Source organism: Malaya genurostris, chromosome 1 (genome assembly GCF_030247185.1).
Source record: "Malaya genurostris strain Urasoe2022 chromosome 1, Malgen_1.1, whole genome shotgun sequence".
NCBI classification, from domain to species: Eukaryota; Metazoa; Arthropoda; class Insecta; order Diptera; family Culicidae; genus Malaya; species Malaya genurostris.
In genome coordinates this window covers 17824769-17840844 of record NC_080570.1, presented here as the reverse complement: position 1 = coordinate 17840844, position 16076 = coordinate 17824769, and the positions used below count along the sequence as shown (strand labels likewise).

The following is a 16076-nucleotide window of genomic DNA, read 5'->3' as shown; positions in this document are numbered from 1 at the left end:
AGACTTGCCCTCCACTTGATCCTTGTTGAAGGATTTATGCTCAACTCATTCCAATTATAAGACGTCATAAAAGAGTCTTTTATTGTTATTTCTCGTCACTACCTCCCCGTGCCGGGATTGGGTAATTTACGCGCCTGCTGCCTTCCTTGGATGTGGTAGCCATTTCTCAGGCTCCCTCTCCGGAATCGAACCCTGATTCCCCGTTACCCGTTGCAACCATAGTAGTCCTCTATACTACCATCAATAGTTGATAGGGCAGATATTTGAAAGATCCGTCGTCGGTGCGAGACCATACGATCAACAAAATTATCCAGATTTCAACTTTAGCGTCACGGAGGACGATTGGTTTGACTAATAATTGCACAGGTTCCGCGAGGTCCCTGCATTTTGCATGTATTAGCTCTAGATTTCCACAGTTATCCAAGTAACTAGTTAAATGATCTTGTAAATTATAGCTGTTATACTGAGCCTTATGCGGTTTCACATTAAATCTGTTTGTACTTAGACATGCATGGCTTAACATTTGAGACAAACGTATATTACTGGTAGGATCAACCAGAATTCGTCCAAGAGTTAGTCCGAGTCAGTTCAATCTGGTATGAACAAACGGGGGTCGATCAACACCGTTTTTGGATAGCTATCAAATCACCGTCCTCCTTCACATCCTCGTGTCGAGAGAAAAAGTCCGGCTTGGGATACTAGTGGCCGTGTTCCTGTGCCATCGAGTTTCACCACAACGTTTTTCTATTTCGTACATTCGCGCACACATTTGTTTTTCGTATGAGCCCCCCGTGCATTGGTGTCGTAGCAAAGCAGGGCAAGCAAAACAATTGCCAAAAGATTCCCATCCTCTACACGGTCGATTACGCGTAGTTCGACCAACAGCCACGTTTGATGATGATGATGGTACCATCAACCGTAGCGTTTCATAATACCTGCTACAGTCGTTAGCTATCGCATATAACGTGGTAGCCGTATAACATTCATCCAACACCTAAATCCTCCTCACATTAGCCGGAGTTGGTCCGACAATGGCGTTTCGATAGAGCCGTTGCATGGGATTATCGTACAATAATTTTGGAATATCTTCCGTCTGACCCATATCTGGGAGCTCAAAATTGGACAGAATGTAGATCAAGTATTACAGAATAAGAATTTTCATATGTGGAGAATGTGTTTTTTGTAGTCCCGAACAACTTTTTTCCATCCACCTATACTTTTCCATGACCACCTCCACTGATAATATATTAACCAATGAATATCTTCCGTTTGACCCATATCCGGAAGCTCAAAATTGGACAGAATGTAGATCAAGTATTACAGAATAGGAATTTTGATATGTGGAGAATGTGTTTTTTGTAGTCCCGAGCAACTTTTTTCCATCCACTTATTCTTTCCCATGAACATATCAACTGATTTCATATTGATCATTGAATATCTTCCGTCTGACCCATATCTGGGAGCTCAAAATTGGACAGAATGTAGATCAAGTATTACAGAATTAGAATTTTGATATGTGGAGAATGTGTTTTTTGTAGTCCCGAACAACTTTTTTCCATCCACTTATTCTTTCCCATCACCACCTCCACTGATTTCATATTGTTCATTGAATATCTTCCGACTGACCCATATCTGGGAGCTCAAAATTGGACAGAATGTAGATCAAGTATTACAGAATAAGAATTTTGATATGTTGAGAATGTGTTTTTTGTAGTCGCGAACAACTTTTTTCCATCCACTTATTCGTTCCCATGACCACCTCCACTGATTTCATATTGTTCATTGAATATCTTCCGACTGACCCATATCTGGGAGCTCAAAATTGGACAGAATGTAGATCAAGTATTACAGAATAAGAATTTTGATATGTGGAGAATGTGTTTTTTGTAGTCCCGAATAACTTTTTTCCATCCACTTATACTTTCCCATGACCACCTCCACTGATTTCATATTGATCATCGAATATCTTCCGTCTGACCCATATCTGGGAGCTCAAAATTGGACAGAATGTAGATCAAGTATTGCAGAATAAGAATTTTGATATGTGGAGAATGTGTTTTTTGTAGTCCCGAACAACTTTTTTCCATCCACTTATACTTTCCCATGACCACCTCCACTGATTTCATATTGATCATCGAATATCTTCCGTCTGACCCATATCTGGGAGCTCAAAATTGGACAGAATGTAGATCAAGTATTACAGAATAAGAATTTCGATATGTGGAGAATGTGTTTTTTGTAGTCCCGAACAACTTTTTTCCATCCACTTATTCTTTCCCATGACCACCTCCACTGATAATATATTAACCAATGAATATCTTCCGTTTGACCCATATCCGGAAGCTCAAAATTGGACAGAATGTAGATCAAGTATTACAGAATAGGAATTTTGATATGTGGAGAATGTGTTTTTTGTAGTCCCGAGCAACTTTTTTCCATCCACTTATTCTTTCCCATGAACATATCAACTGATTTCATATTGATCATTGAATATCTTCCGTCTGACCCATATCTGGGAGCTCAAAATTGGACAGAATGTAGATCAAGTATTACAGAATAAGAATTTTGATATGTGGAGAATGTGTTTTTTGTAGTCCCGAGCAACTTTTTTCCATCCACTTATTCTTTCCCATGAACATATCCACTGATTTCATATTGATCATCGAATATCTTCCGTCTGACCCATATCTGGGAGCTCAAAATTGGACAGAATGTAGATCAAGTATTACAGAATAAGAATTTTGATATGTGGAGAATGTGTTTTTTGTAGTCCCGAACAACTTTTTTCCACCCACTTATTCTTTCCCATGACCACCTCCACTGATTTCATATTGATCATCGAATATCTTCCGTCTGACCCATATCTGGGAGCTCAAAATTGGACAGAATGTAGATCAAGTATTACAGAATAAGAATTTTGATATGTGGAGAATGTGTTTTTTGTAGTCCCGAACAACTTTTTTCCACCCACTTATTCTTTCCCATGAACATATCCACTGATTTCATATTGATCATCGAATATCTTCCGTCTGACCCATATCTGGGAGCTCAAAATTGGACAGAATGTAGATCAAGTATTACAGAATAAGAATTTTGATATGTGGAGAATGTGTTTTTTGTAGTCGCGAACAACTTTTTTCCATCCACTTATTCGTTCCAATGACCACCTCCACGGATTTCATATTGATCATCGAATATCTTCTGTCTGACCCATATCTGGGAGCTCAAAATTGGACAGAATGTAGATCAAGTATTACAGAATAAGAATTTTGATATGTGGAGAATGTGTTTTTTGTAGTCCCGAACAACTTTTTTCCACCCACTTATTCTTTCCCATGACCACCTCCACTGATTTCATATTGATCATCGAATATCTTCCGTCTGACCCATATCTGGGAGCTCAAAATTGGACAGAATGTAGATCAAGTATTACAGAATAAGAATTTTGATATGTGGAGAATGTGTTTTTTGTAGTCCCGAACATAATTTTTCATTTTTGATTTGGTGGGGGAAATCCGGCTTAGTTAAAGAAATCACAAGAAGATGGCGTTTCGATAGAGCCGTTGCATGGGATTATCGTACAATAATTTTAGAATATCTTCCGTCTGACCCATATCTGGGAGCTCAAAATTGTACAGAATGTAATCAAGTATTGCAGAATAAGAATTTTGATATGTGGAGAATGTGTTTTTTGTAGTCCCGAATAACTTTTTTCCATCCACTTATACTTTCCCATGACCACCTCCACTGATTTCATATTGATCATCGAATATCTTCCGTCTGACCCATATCTGGGAGCTCAAAATTGGACAGAATGTAGATCAAGTATTACAGAATAAGAATTTTGATATGTGGAGAATGTGTTTTTTGTAGTCCCGAACAACTTTTTTCCACCCACTTATTCTTTCCCATGAACATATCCACTGATTTCATATTGATCATCGAATATCTTCCGTCTGACCCATATCTGGGAGCTCAAAATTGGACAGAATGTAGATCAAGTATTACAGAATAAGAATTTTGATATGTGGAGAATGTGTTTTTTGTAGTCGCGAACAACTTTTTTCCATCCACTTATTCGTTCCCATGACCACCTTCACGGATTTCATATTGATCATCGAATATCTTCTGTCTGACCCATATCTGGGAGCTCAAAATTGGACAGAATGTAGATCAAGTATTACAGAATAAGAATTTTGATATGTGGAGAATGTGTTTTTTGTAGTCCCGAACAACTTTTTTCCACCCACTTATTCTTTCCCATGACCACCTCCACTGATTTCATATTGATCATCGAATATCTTCCGTCTGACCCATATCTGGGAGCTCAAAATTGGACAGAATGTAGATCAAGTATTACAGAATAAGAATTTTGATATGTGGAGAATGTGTTTTTTGTAGTCCCGAACATAATTTTTCATTTTTGATTTGGTGGGGGAAATCCGGCTTAGTTAAAGAAATCACAAGAAGATGGCGTTTCGATAGAGCCGTTGCATGGGATTATCGTACAATAATTTTGGAATATCTTCCGTCTGACCCATATCTGGGAGCTCAAAATTGGACAGAATGTAGATCAAGTATTACAGAATAGGAATTTTGATATGTGGAGAATGTGTTTTTTGTAGTCCCGAGCAACTTTTTTCCATCCACTTATTCTTTCCCATGAACATATCCACTGATTTCATATTGATCATCGAATATCTTCCGTCTGACCCATATCTGGGAGCTCAAAATTGGACAGAATGTAGATCAAGTATTACAGAATAAGAATTTTGATATGTGAAGAATGTGTTTTTTGTAGTCGCGAACAACTTTTTTCCATCCACTTATTCGTTCCCATGACCACCTCCACGGATTTCATATTGATCATCGAATATCTTCTGTCTGACCCATATCTGGGAGCTCAAAATTGGACAGAATGTAGATCAAGTATTACAGAATAAGAATTTTGATATGTGGAGAATGTGTTTTTTGTAGTCCCGAACAACTTTTTTCCACCCACTTATTCTTTCCCATGACCACCTCCACTGATTTCATATTGATCATCGAATATCTTCCGTCTGACCCATATCTGGGAGCTCAAAATTGGACAGAATGTAGATCAAGTATTACAGAATAAGAATTTTGATATGTGGAGAATGTGTTTTTTGTAGTCCCGAACAACTTTTTTCCACCCACTTATTCTTTCCCATGAACATATCCACTGATTTCATATTGATCATCGAATATCTTCCGTCTGACCCATATCTGGGAGCTCAAAATTGGACAGAATGTAGATCAAGTATTACAGAATAAGAATTTTGATATGTGGAGAATGTGTTTTTTGTAGTCCCGAACAACTTTTTTCCACCCACTTATTCTTTCCCATGAACATATCCACTGATTTCATATTGATCATCGAATATCTTCCGTCTGACCCATATCTGGGAGCTCAAAATTGGACAGAATGTAGATCAAGTATTACAGAATAAGAATTTTGATATGTGGAAAATGTGTTTTTTGTAGTCCCGAACAACTTTTTTCCACCCACTTATTCTTTCCCATGAACATATCCACTGATTTCATATTGATCATCGAATATCTTCCGTCTGACCCATATCTGGGAGCTCAAAATTGGACAGAATGTAGATCAAGTATTACAGAATAAGAATTTTGATATGTGGAGAATGTGTTTTTTGTAGTCGCGAACAACTTTTTTCCATCCACTTATTCGTTCCCATGACCACCTCCACGGATTTCATATTGATCATCGAATATCTTCTGTCTGACCCATATCTGGGAGCTCAAAATTGGACAGAATGTAGATCAAGTATTACAGAATAAGAATTTTGATATGTGGAGAATGTGTTTTTTGTAGTCCCGAACAACTTTTTTCCACCCACTTATTCTTTCCCATGACCACCTCCACTGATTTCATATTGATCATCGAATATCTTCCGTCTGACCCATATCTGGGAGCTCAAAATTGGACAGAATGTAGATCAAGTATTACATAATAAGAATTTTGATATGTGGAGAATGTGTTTTTTGTAGTCCCGAACATAATTTTTCATTTTTGATTTGGTGGGGGAAATCCGGCTTAGTTAAAGAAATCACAAGAAGATGGCGTTTCGATAGAGCCGTTGCATGGGATTATCGTACAATAATTTTGGAATATCTTCCGTCTGACCCATATCTGGGAGCTCAAAATTGTACAGAATGTAATCAAGTATTGCAGAATAAGAATTTTGATATGTGGAGAATGTGTTTTTTGTAGTCCCGAATAACTTTTTTCCATCCACTTATACTTTCCCATGACCACCTCCACTGATTTCATATTGATCATCGAATATCTTCCGTCTGACCCATATCTGGGAGCTCAAAATTGGACAGAATGTAGATCAAGTATTACAGAATAAGAATTTTGATATGTGGAGAATGTGTTTTTTGTAGTCCCGAACAACTTTTTTCCACCCACTTATTCTTTCCCATGAACATATCCACTGATTTCATATTGATCATCGAATATCTTTCGTCTGACCCATATCTGGGAGCTCAAAATTGGACAGAATGTAGATCAAGTATTACAGAATAAGAATTTTGATATGTGGAGAATGTGTTTTTTGTAGTCGCGAACAACTTTTTTCCATCCACTTATTCGTTCCCATGACCACCTTCACGGATTTCATATTGATCATCGAATATCTTCTGTCTGACCCATATCTGGGAGCTCAAAATTGGACAGAATGTAGATCAAGTATTACAGAATAAGAATTTTGATATGTGGAGAATGTGTTTTTTGTAGTCCCGAACAACTTTTTTCCACCCACTTATTCTTTCCCATGACCACCTCCACTGATTTCATATTGATCATCGAATATCTTCCGTCTGACCCATATATGGGAGCTCAAAATTGGACAGAATGTAGATCAAGTATTACAGAATAAGAATTTTGATATGTGGAGAATGTGTTTTTTGTAGTCCCGAACATAATTTTTCATTTTTGATTTGGTGGGGGAAATCCGGCTTAGTTAAAGAAATCACAAGAAGATGGCGTTTCGATAGAGCCGTTGCATGGGATTATCGTACAATAATTTTGGAATATCTTCCGTCTGACCCATATCTGGGAGCTCAAAATTGTACAGAATGTAATCAAGTATTGCAGAATAAGAATTTTGATATGTGGAGAATGTGTTTTTTGTAGTCCCGAATAACTTTTTTCCATCCACTTATACTTTCCCATGACCACCTCCACTGATTTCATATTGATCATCGAATATCTTTCGTCTGACCCATATCTGGGAGCTCAAAATTGGACAGAATGTAGATCAAGTATTACAGAATAAGAATTTTGATATGTGGAGAATGTGTTTTTTGTAGTCCCGAACAACTTTTTTCCACCCACTTATTCTTTCCCATGAACATATCCACTGATTTCATATTGATCATCGAATATCTTCCGTCTGACCCATATCTGGGAGCTCAAAATTGGACAGAATGTAGATCAAGTATTACAGAATAAGAATTTTTATATGTGGAGAATGTGTTTTTTGTAGTCGCGAACAACTTTTTTCCATCCACTTATTCGTTCCCATGACCACCTCCACTGATTTCATATTGATCATCGAATATCTTCCGTCTGACCCATATCTGGGAGCTCAAAATTGGACAGAATGTAGATCAAGTATTACAGAATAAGAATTTTGATATGTGGAGAATGTGTTTTTTGTAGTCCCGAACAACTTTTTTCCATCCACTTATACTTTCCTATGACCACCTCCACTGATTTCATATTGATCATCGAATATCTTCCGTCTGACCCATATCTGGGAGCTCAAAATTGGACAGAATGTAGATCAAGTATTACAGAATAAGAATTTTGATATGTGGAGAATGTGTTTTTTGTAGTCCCGAACAGAATTTTTCATTTTTGATTTGGTGGGGGAAATCCGGCTTAGTTAAAGAAATCACAAGAAGATGGCGTTTCGATAGAGCCGTTGCATGGGATTATCGTACAATAATTTTGGAATATCTTCCGTCTGACCCATATCTGGGAGCTCAAAATTGTACAGAATGTAATCAAGTATTGCAGAATAAGAATTTTGATATGTGGAGAATGTGTTTTTTGTAGTCCCGAATAACTTTTTTCCATCCACTTATACTTTCCCATGACCACCTCCACTGATTTCATATTGATCATCGAATATCTTCCGTCTGACCCATATCTGGGAGCTCAAAATTGGACAGAATGTAGATCAAGTATTACAGAATAAGAATTTTGATATGTGGAGAATGTGTTTTTTGTAGTCCCGAACAACTTTTTTCCACCCACTTATTCTTTCCCATGAACATATCCACTGATTTCATATTGATCATCGAATATCTTCCGTCTGACCCATATCTGGGAGCTCAAAATTGGACAGAATGTAGATCAAGTATTACAGAATAAGAATTTTTATATGTGGAGAATGTGTTTTTTGTAGTCGCGAACAACTTTTTTCCATCCACTTATTCGTTCCCATGACCACCTCCACTGATTTCATATTGATCATCGAATATCTTCCGTCTGACCCATATCTGGGAGCTCAAAATTGGACAGAATGTAGATCAAGTATTACAGAATAAGAATTTTGATATGTGGAGAATGTGTTTTTTGTAGTCCCGAACAACTTTTTTCCATCCACTTATACTTTCCCATGACCACCTCCACTGATTTCATATTGATCATCGAATATCTTCCGTCTGACCCATATCTGGGAGCTCAAAATTGGACAGAATGTAGATCAAGTATTACAGAATAAGAATTTTGATATGTGGAGAATGTGTTTTTTGTAGTCCCGAATAACTTTTTTCCATTTACTTATACTTTCCCATGACCACCTCCACTGATTTCATATTGATCATTGAATATCCTCCGTCTGACCCATATCTGGGAGCTCAAAATTTGACAGAATGTAGATCAAGTATTACAGAATAAGAATTTTGATATGTGGAGAATGTGTTTTTTGTAGTCCCGAATAACTTTTTTCCATTTACTTATACTTTCCCATGACCACCTCCACTGATTTCATATTGATCATTTAATATCCTCCGTCTGACCCATATCTGGGAGCTCAAAATTGGACAGAATGTAGATCAAGTATTACAGAATAAGAATTTTGATATGTGGAGAATGTGTTTTTTGTAGTCGCGAACAACTTTTTTCCATCCACTTATACTTTCCCATGACCACCTCCACTGATTTTATATTGATCATTAAATATCTTCCGTCTGACCCATATCTGGGAGCTCAAAATTGGACAGAATGTAGATCAAGTATTACAGAATAAGAATTTTGATATGTGGAGAATGTGTTTTTTGTAGTCCCGAACAACTTTTTTCCATCCACTTATACTTTCCCATGACCACCTCCACTGATTTCATATTGATCATCGAATATCTTCCGTCTGACCCATATCTGGGAGCTCAAAATTGGACAGAATGTAGATCAAGTATTACAGAATAAGAATTTTGATATGTGGAGAATGTGTTTTTTGTAGTCCCGAACAACTTTTTTCCATCCACTTATTCTTTCCCATGACCACCTCCACTGATTTCATATTGTTCATTGAATATCTTCCGACTGACCCATATCTGGGAGCTCAAAATTGGACATAATGCTGATTAAGTATCATAGAATGAGGATATTTCTGGGTAGAAAATATTTTTTTAATGGTAGCGGGCGTATTTTTTCACATTAACCTTTTTTTTGTTAGGATTAATACATTTGTTTGCATACTTACCGATAAATTTGCAACATCTGCGAAATTGAAATAACGAGTAGGTGTCATACAATATTGATTAAATGTGATTTATTATCTTTCTATTATACGGCACAGTGAAACTGCGAATCGAAGTATGTTCGTACGTATGGTAGATTTATAAAGTTATTAAATATAAACACGCTTGTAGTTATGTTTATTTACTCGAGAATTTATTTTCTGGTTTTAATAATTGTTCAACATACTGATAAAATTCATTAAAAGGACCATTAGGTGGCGCATCGACAACGATTTAAATTAATTTTTACTGAATACCTCCCTTAGCTGGTGGGGGAAATCCCAGCTTTTATTTATCAGAGGTAGGTGGCGCTTCGGTAGCTGTTTAGCAGGTATTCTCCTGAAAAGGTTCTTGTCTCGGACTGGTGGTTCAGCCAGCAGGTGGGCCGTTTCACGGCGGTTGCTCACACCAAACTTTTGATGAGTGCTACACCAGTGGTACCGGTGCAGAAAAAGTGTAGCACTGGTGTAGTGCAATTGGTAAAAACGAACGGTTTAGGTGCAGCTTTCGCTACACCGGTGTAGTGCAATTTAAAAACGAAAACGACATAACCTGATTTTGTTTTTTTCTACAACAACAACCTACCTGTCAATGCTGGTGACACGATCAGGCTCAGCAGTAGCAGGCCTACTGCGATCAAGTTCAAGGTAGTTGTTCCCTTCATAGGCGGTAGCAGATTTTTGTTTACGACGAAGAATCACAACAACAACAACAACAACTATTTTCACACGATGACGGCACGGCACCGACTGCGACTCCGGCTCAATTGTTATGTGAACTGACCCGTACCAATTTACTAACATTAGGCCAATAGGAAAACCAATCAGCCGAAAGTGAGAGTGAGAGTATATGAAATTATCTTTAATACTGATGGCCATTCATGCCGAAGGCAACGCAACGAGAGAAAGAAAAAAAATTGACCGTCTGCTGGACGGTGAGCGTTATGGAATACTGATAACTACCGAGTACAGCAAAACGCCGAAGCATTGAATAAAACGACGCTAATGTTTACGCTTATAAAACGTTACACGGTAGCCGCAGCGAGGTCACCGTCGATCCTTCCTGATGATTGATTGAATAGTTGAAATACTTCAAAGATTATCGACCTGCCTGCCGTTCGATACGCGGTAGAATTGGATCTATCTTTAATACGATTTGTCTATAGCGGCCCTTACACGTGACAATATTATTGTCAATCCAAAGTATTGTCAATACCATCAATCCAATTGGCTTGGTAACCTGAGTCCGCATTTTTCGAGAAAATCAAGCGTTTGGAGCTTCAAATATTGCAACTGAACATTGAAATATTGAGAGATGAGTTCATTGCACATATTCGACAGCTTCCTTTCTGGAGAGAAAGTATTGTCGGATTGATGAGCAGTTTTGATTTTTTGACAATATTTTCGTCAATCCAATGAAGTTTTCATTACACGATCAAAAGTATTGTCAATACTCCTTGTATTGACAATAATATTGTCTCGTGTAAGGGCAGCTTATCAAACTCTAGATTATAAGTTGTCAATTGTAAAGTGTCATGTGAATACCGAACAGGGAAGGGGAAAAAAAGTGCTCAGTAGCCATGCTTTTATTGACTCGTTGATAGACGTCTATAAACATTCGGAAGTGTCTCCAAGATGCCACGATTATCACAAACTATAAACTCACAATGGAGTAATCTGTGATTTTTCATGTACCGTTGGAATACGATCCTGTACTAGACGAATTAAACATCCTTCATACATTCGGTAGTATTTAAACCAACCTTGGATACAATTGTGAACTCCGTGAAAGAATTATTAACCCTTTCACGACCATAAGATGTGCAGGACGAAATATGTCAGTACAAGACAATATTTTAGCTAATGGGGTGTAAATGAAGAGATGGGGTGTAAATGGGTTTATTATATCGTAATTTAATTTATTGCTTTAATGGCTTTAATTATCAGACTAGTAAAATAAATAGTTAGATATGACATTCTACGAAACGATTTCATGTACGTGTGGACGTTGCACAAAACACATTTATTATGAGTTCTATTTTCTATACGTCATTTTGCACAAACTCCTTTAGTGCAATAAAGATTGAGAGTTCTTTTTTTTTATTCGTTCAGAAACACATTTGTCGCCTTGGAAATAAGTTTTCTTTAACATTCAGTAAAAAAAACATCGATTTAATAGTAATTGAAAAATCTATAACGATTTTATAGAAGGGAAACATATTTCCCTTGAGCGTTAAGAGGTTAATAATTTGGAGTAGATAATGTCAGATTGACGTAGGACTGTACGTCTGCTTAGTTATTTTATGTTGACTCGTTAACATAAACAGCCAATGCACTTATGAGTCGAAAACGAAACGTAAAAATAATAAAATATTGCTGTTGATTATAATATTTCGTATTTGCATAATTCAAGTGAACGAAAATATCCTAATGCTACTTCGGAGTCTTTGCTGGTTCTTATAGAAGTGTCGAATTGTGTGGGTTTCTCTGATAATCAACACCGATCAATTAATTTTTCTCGAACGCAAAGTTACTAAATATTGTTTATTCTCGGCTTTATTTGCATTTATTTCAATGGAAGAATATCTGTTATAACTCTTTTGGAATTGTTACAACAGCTGCTTGCAGAAACGCCTATCGTACGTACAGCAAAATGACTGCTGCATGGGCTACGATGGGCTGGACATGTCATCAGGATACCGGATGGCAACTCAGTGAAAATGGTTATTGAATCAGATTCGATAGGTACAAATAAATACAAGTGATTTACTAAGGTATCTGTGCCTTGAGTGGCTGGCGAGGAGTGGTCAAGACGACCCAAATGACCATAAGCATTAAGTGATGGCCCTGAATTTGCATGAAATCAACACTAATATGACATGAATGTCGTATTGTAACCTGAACATTGCGTGTCGTCGATTGCGTTTAAGCTTAACATTTGAATTTTAAATGCATTGAAACCGTGGAGTTATGCAGCTTCATAGTTAGCTTGATATGATTATGAAGTGCTAATGTAAAATGTACAAGCATTAGCGATTTTATGCTGTAAATATTCGTTTGGGGCTGTTATCGATCAAGTATAAGCTAAGCTCTAATTCGGAAATAGTCCTTGAAGTGCAGATTTCCATTTATCAATTAACGAATTGCTCTTTTTGTAAAGAAAAGCACAAGTTTATGAAACTAATTTCTGAAATGGTAGTTTTGGAACCATTTCGAGACAGTAGCTACTTTTTCGGCGAGCAGGATTATCTCTCACTAAAGGTTGAAACCAACAGACAATCCATTTGGACATAATTTCATTCTTTACGCTCTTTTTAAGTTTTTTTTATATCGTTTATTTATACTCGGCTTTAACCTAGTTGCGGTCGTTCGCCGGGTTTCTTTTTAAGTTATCTTGAGATTTGGTGCTCTTATGTAAACATTTTATTCGCTCAAATCATAAATCCAGCTAAATTCATTAATTTTTGTTCTATTCGTAAAAACAAACTCTACTATTGTAGGATTTGTGCGTCAGGACATTCACCCTTATTCTGTATTTCGATCGAATTACAAAATTTTACATTCTATCACCCCTATTCTGTACGTCTATCGATTCGAAATATTCCGATCGAATGTGCAATTTCCATTCTGCATTCCTTTCGAGTTGGGTATGAACTCGAATATCATTCGTTCGAGTTGTTAAATTTTCGAACATTACTCGATCGACTTGTGTACGTATTACTTATGTTCGGTTCAGAATCGTTCTAATTTGTTTATACAAGTGTGATGGTTTTGTTTACTAAGAAATTAATAATAGAAATAATATAGAACGTGTTAGTAGTGTTGACAGCTTTGATGGTTAGTGTTCGAAATTTCAAGTGTTCCCGAACGAGAGTCGATCGAATCATACAAGTCGAACGGAATAAAGAATGTCAAATTCGAACTCGAACGAAAGTGTAGATTCGTTCGTATCACAAATCCGTCGGATTGCAGAATCGGGGTGTAAATGAATCGACCGTACATATATTTTGCAATAATTATGGTTCCGGCTTTAGCGGTCTGTTAAATAAGAGCGGCTGTTATATACTGCATTGTTATAGAAGCTTTTTGATTATGTAAACAACCGTTTGTGGGCATACGATTTTTAGACGAGGAACGCTGAGATATTTCCCTTGAAAAAGACCACAATGAGTGGTCGAAACGTCGGGCAGGATGTAACAGCCTTTCTTATTCAACAGACCGCTGAAGCCGCAACCATAATTATTCCGAAACAAACAATTTGTATTTGGTTTTAGTACGCAATGATTTCAATTGCCCCAGTGCTATTAGAACTCAAACACTCAACTCAACTAGAGATACGAATTTCAGATGCATTGTAATGTCATCCAGATTCTGTCGATCCTAGGCCAGTAGCGTGATAAACGAAAATTCTATAATCTATTTTTCCACCGAATCACAGCAACCCGTGCCCAACAATGTCAGACTGTGAAAATCGATCGAATTTTTCTGCCGCAAAATGTGGTCGTTTCTTCGTAAAGTTCACCATCGCGGTTCCATATTGGGGCGATATGTCGTCGCCAATCGCCTGCAGCACACCATTCCGAAAGAGCTGGAGAAGATTCCCAAGGAAAAGGATCCGCAGTTTTCCAAAATGGTACAGTACTTCTATCATAACGCTTGCGTCAAGCTGGAACCGCGGTTAGTGGAGTACCTAAAGAAGTATCCGAGAATGAGCGAAGCCGAACGCAAGAATCGGGTTCGTGCCATCATCCAGATAGCCGGCGGAACGGCTAACACCCTTGAGATACGGTTTCCGGTGATGCGTGATAACGGACAGTACGAAATTATGACCGGTTACCGCTCGCATCATTCGCTACATCGACTTCCGGTCAAAGGTGGTATCCGGTATTCGAACGATGTAACCAGAGATGAAGTACAAGCCCTGTCATCGTTGATGACGTTCAAGTGTTCCTGTGTGCATGTTCCGTTCGGGGGAGCGAAAGGCGGCATTAAAATCGATCCCAGCAAGTATAGCTCCAAAGAGTTACAGAATATTACCCGGAGGTACACAATCGAACTGGCCAAGAAAAATTTCATCGGTCCGGGAATCGATGTACCCGCTCCGGATATGGGAACAAGTGACCGAGAGATGTCTTGGATTGCAGATCAGTATAGTAAAACCATCGGACATAAGGACATCAATGCACTGGCAATTGTGACGGGAAAACCTCTGCATCAAGGTGGAATTCGAGGTCGAACCGAGGCCACCGGAAGGGGTGTATTCATTGCGACCAACTGTTTCGTTCGGGAACCGGAATGGATGAAAGCGATCGGAATCGAGCCCGGTCTGGAAGGGAAAACTGTAATTTTTCAAGGTTTTGGAAACGTCGGAATGTACGGGGCAAGATTTTTTCACGAAGCCGGTTGCAAGATTATTGGAATTAAGGAAATTGATGTTTCGTTGCTTAATGAGGATGGCATAGACGTGGAGGAGTTGATAAAATATAAAGAAATAAATAACACCATCAAAGGTTTTCCGGATGCCGCAGAAACCGAAGACGATTTGTTGATACATCCGTGCGACATCCTTGTCCCGGCGGCAGTGGAAAAGTCTATCAATTCGGAAAATGCGGGTAAAATACAAGCCAAAATAATAGCGGAAGGTGCCAACGGTCCGACCACTCCGGCCGCAGACAAAATCCTTTTGAATCGAAAAATTTTGGTCATTCCGGATTTGTACTGCAACGCGGGGGGAGTCACAGCTTCCTATTTTGAATATTTGAAAAATATTAACCACATCTCGTTCGGTAAGCTGTCCTTCCGGCAGGAATCGGAAAATCTACGCGAAGTATTGAAATCGGTTCAGGAATCGCTGAAGGAAGCCTCGGTTTGTGTGGACGTAACACCAACGGATCCCCTGAAGCACTATCTGGACAATGCCAGCGAAGCGGATGTCGTTGCTTCCGGGTTAAAGTACGTCCTGGAGACAGCCGGCCGTGGAATCATGGCCGTTGCCAATCAACACAAGCTCTGTTTGGATTTACGAACCGCGGCGTACATTTGGTCGGTGGAGAAGATTTTCAAAACCTATGATGGGTCCGGTCTTGCCGTTTAGGCCGTCGGTTATTAGATTTGTAAATGATAATGTTTTTTTGTTCAATTAGATAGATGATGAATTTTCTTTCGAAATAAACTTATTTTCTGATTACATAAACAACTGCTAGACATTATATTACAGTCAGAGAACAACTAATAAGCAAACGGATTTTCAATTTCTTACCTGTATGTTCGAGTTGAGTT

General features: G+C 38.1%; 2 protein-coding genes across 2 annotated transcripts in view; one reads left to right on the top strand and one right to left on the bottom strand.

The window, feature by feature from the left end:
• Positions 1 to 12164, bottom strand: part of LOC131433819 (lysosomal acid glucosylceramidase) — a 34835-nt gene extending 22671 nt beyond the window's left edge. Inside the window, exon 1 of the mRNA XM_058600427.1 lies at positions 10384 to 12164. Within this exon, the coding sequence (XP_058456410.1) occupies positions 10384 to 10462 (79 nt within the window). The 5' untranslated portion in view covers positions 10463 to 12164. The remainder of the gene's footprint in view (positions 1 to 10383) is intronic.
• Positions 12165 to 14266: 2102 nt separating this feature from the next.
• On the top strand, positions 14267 to 15949 carry LOC131433828 (glutamate dehydrogenase, mitochondrial). Its single transcript, XM_058600435.1, has one exon. The coding sequence runs from the start codon at positions 14293 to 14295 to the stop codon at positions 15889 to 15891; it is 1599 nt and encodes a 532-aa protein (XP_058456418.1). The 5' UTR covers positions 14267 to 14292; the 3' UTR covers positions 15892 to 15949.
• Positions 15950 to 16076: the final 127 nt, after the last annotated feature.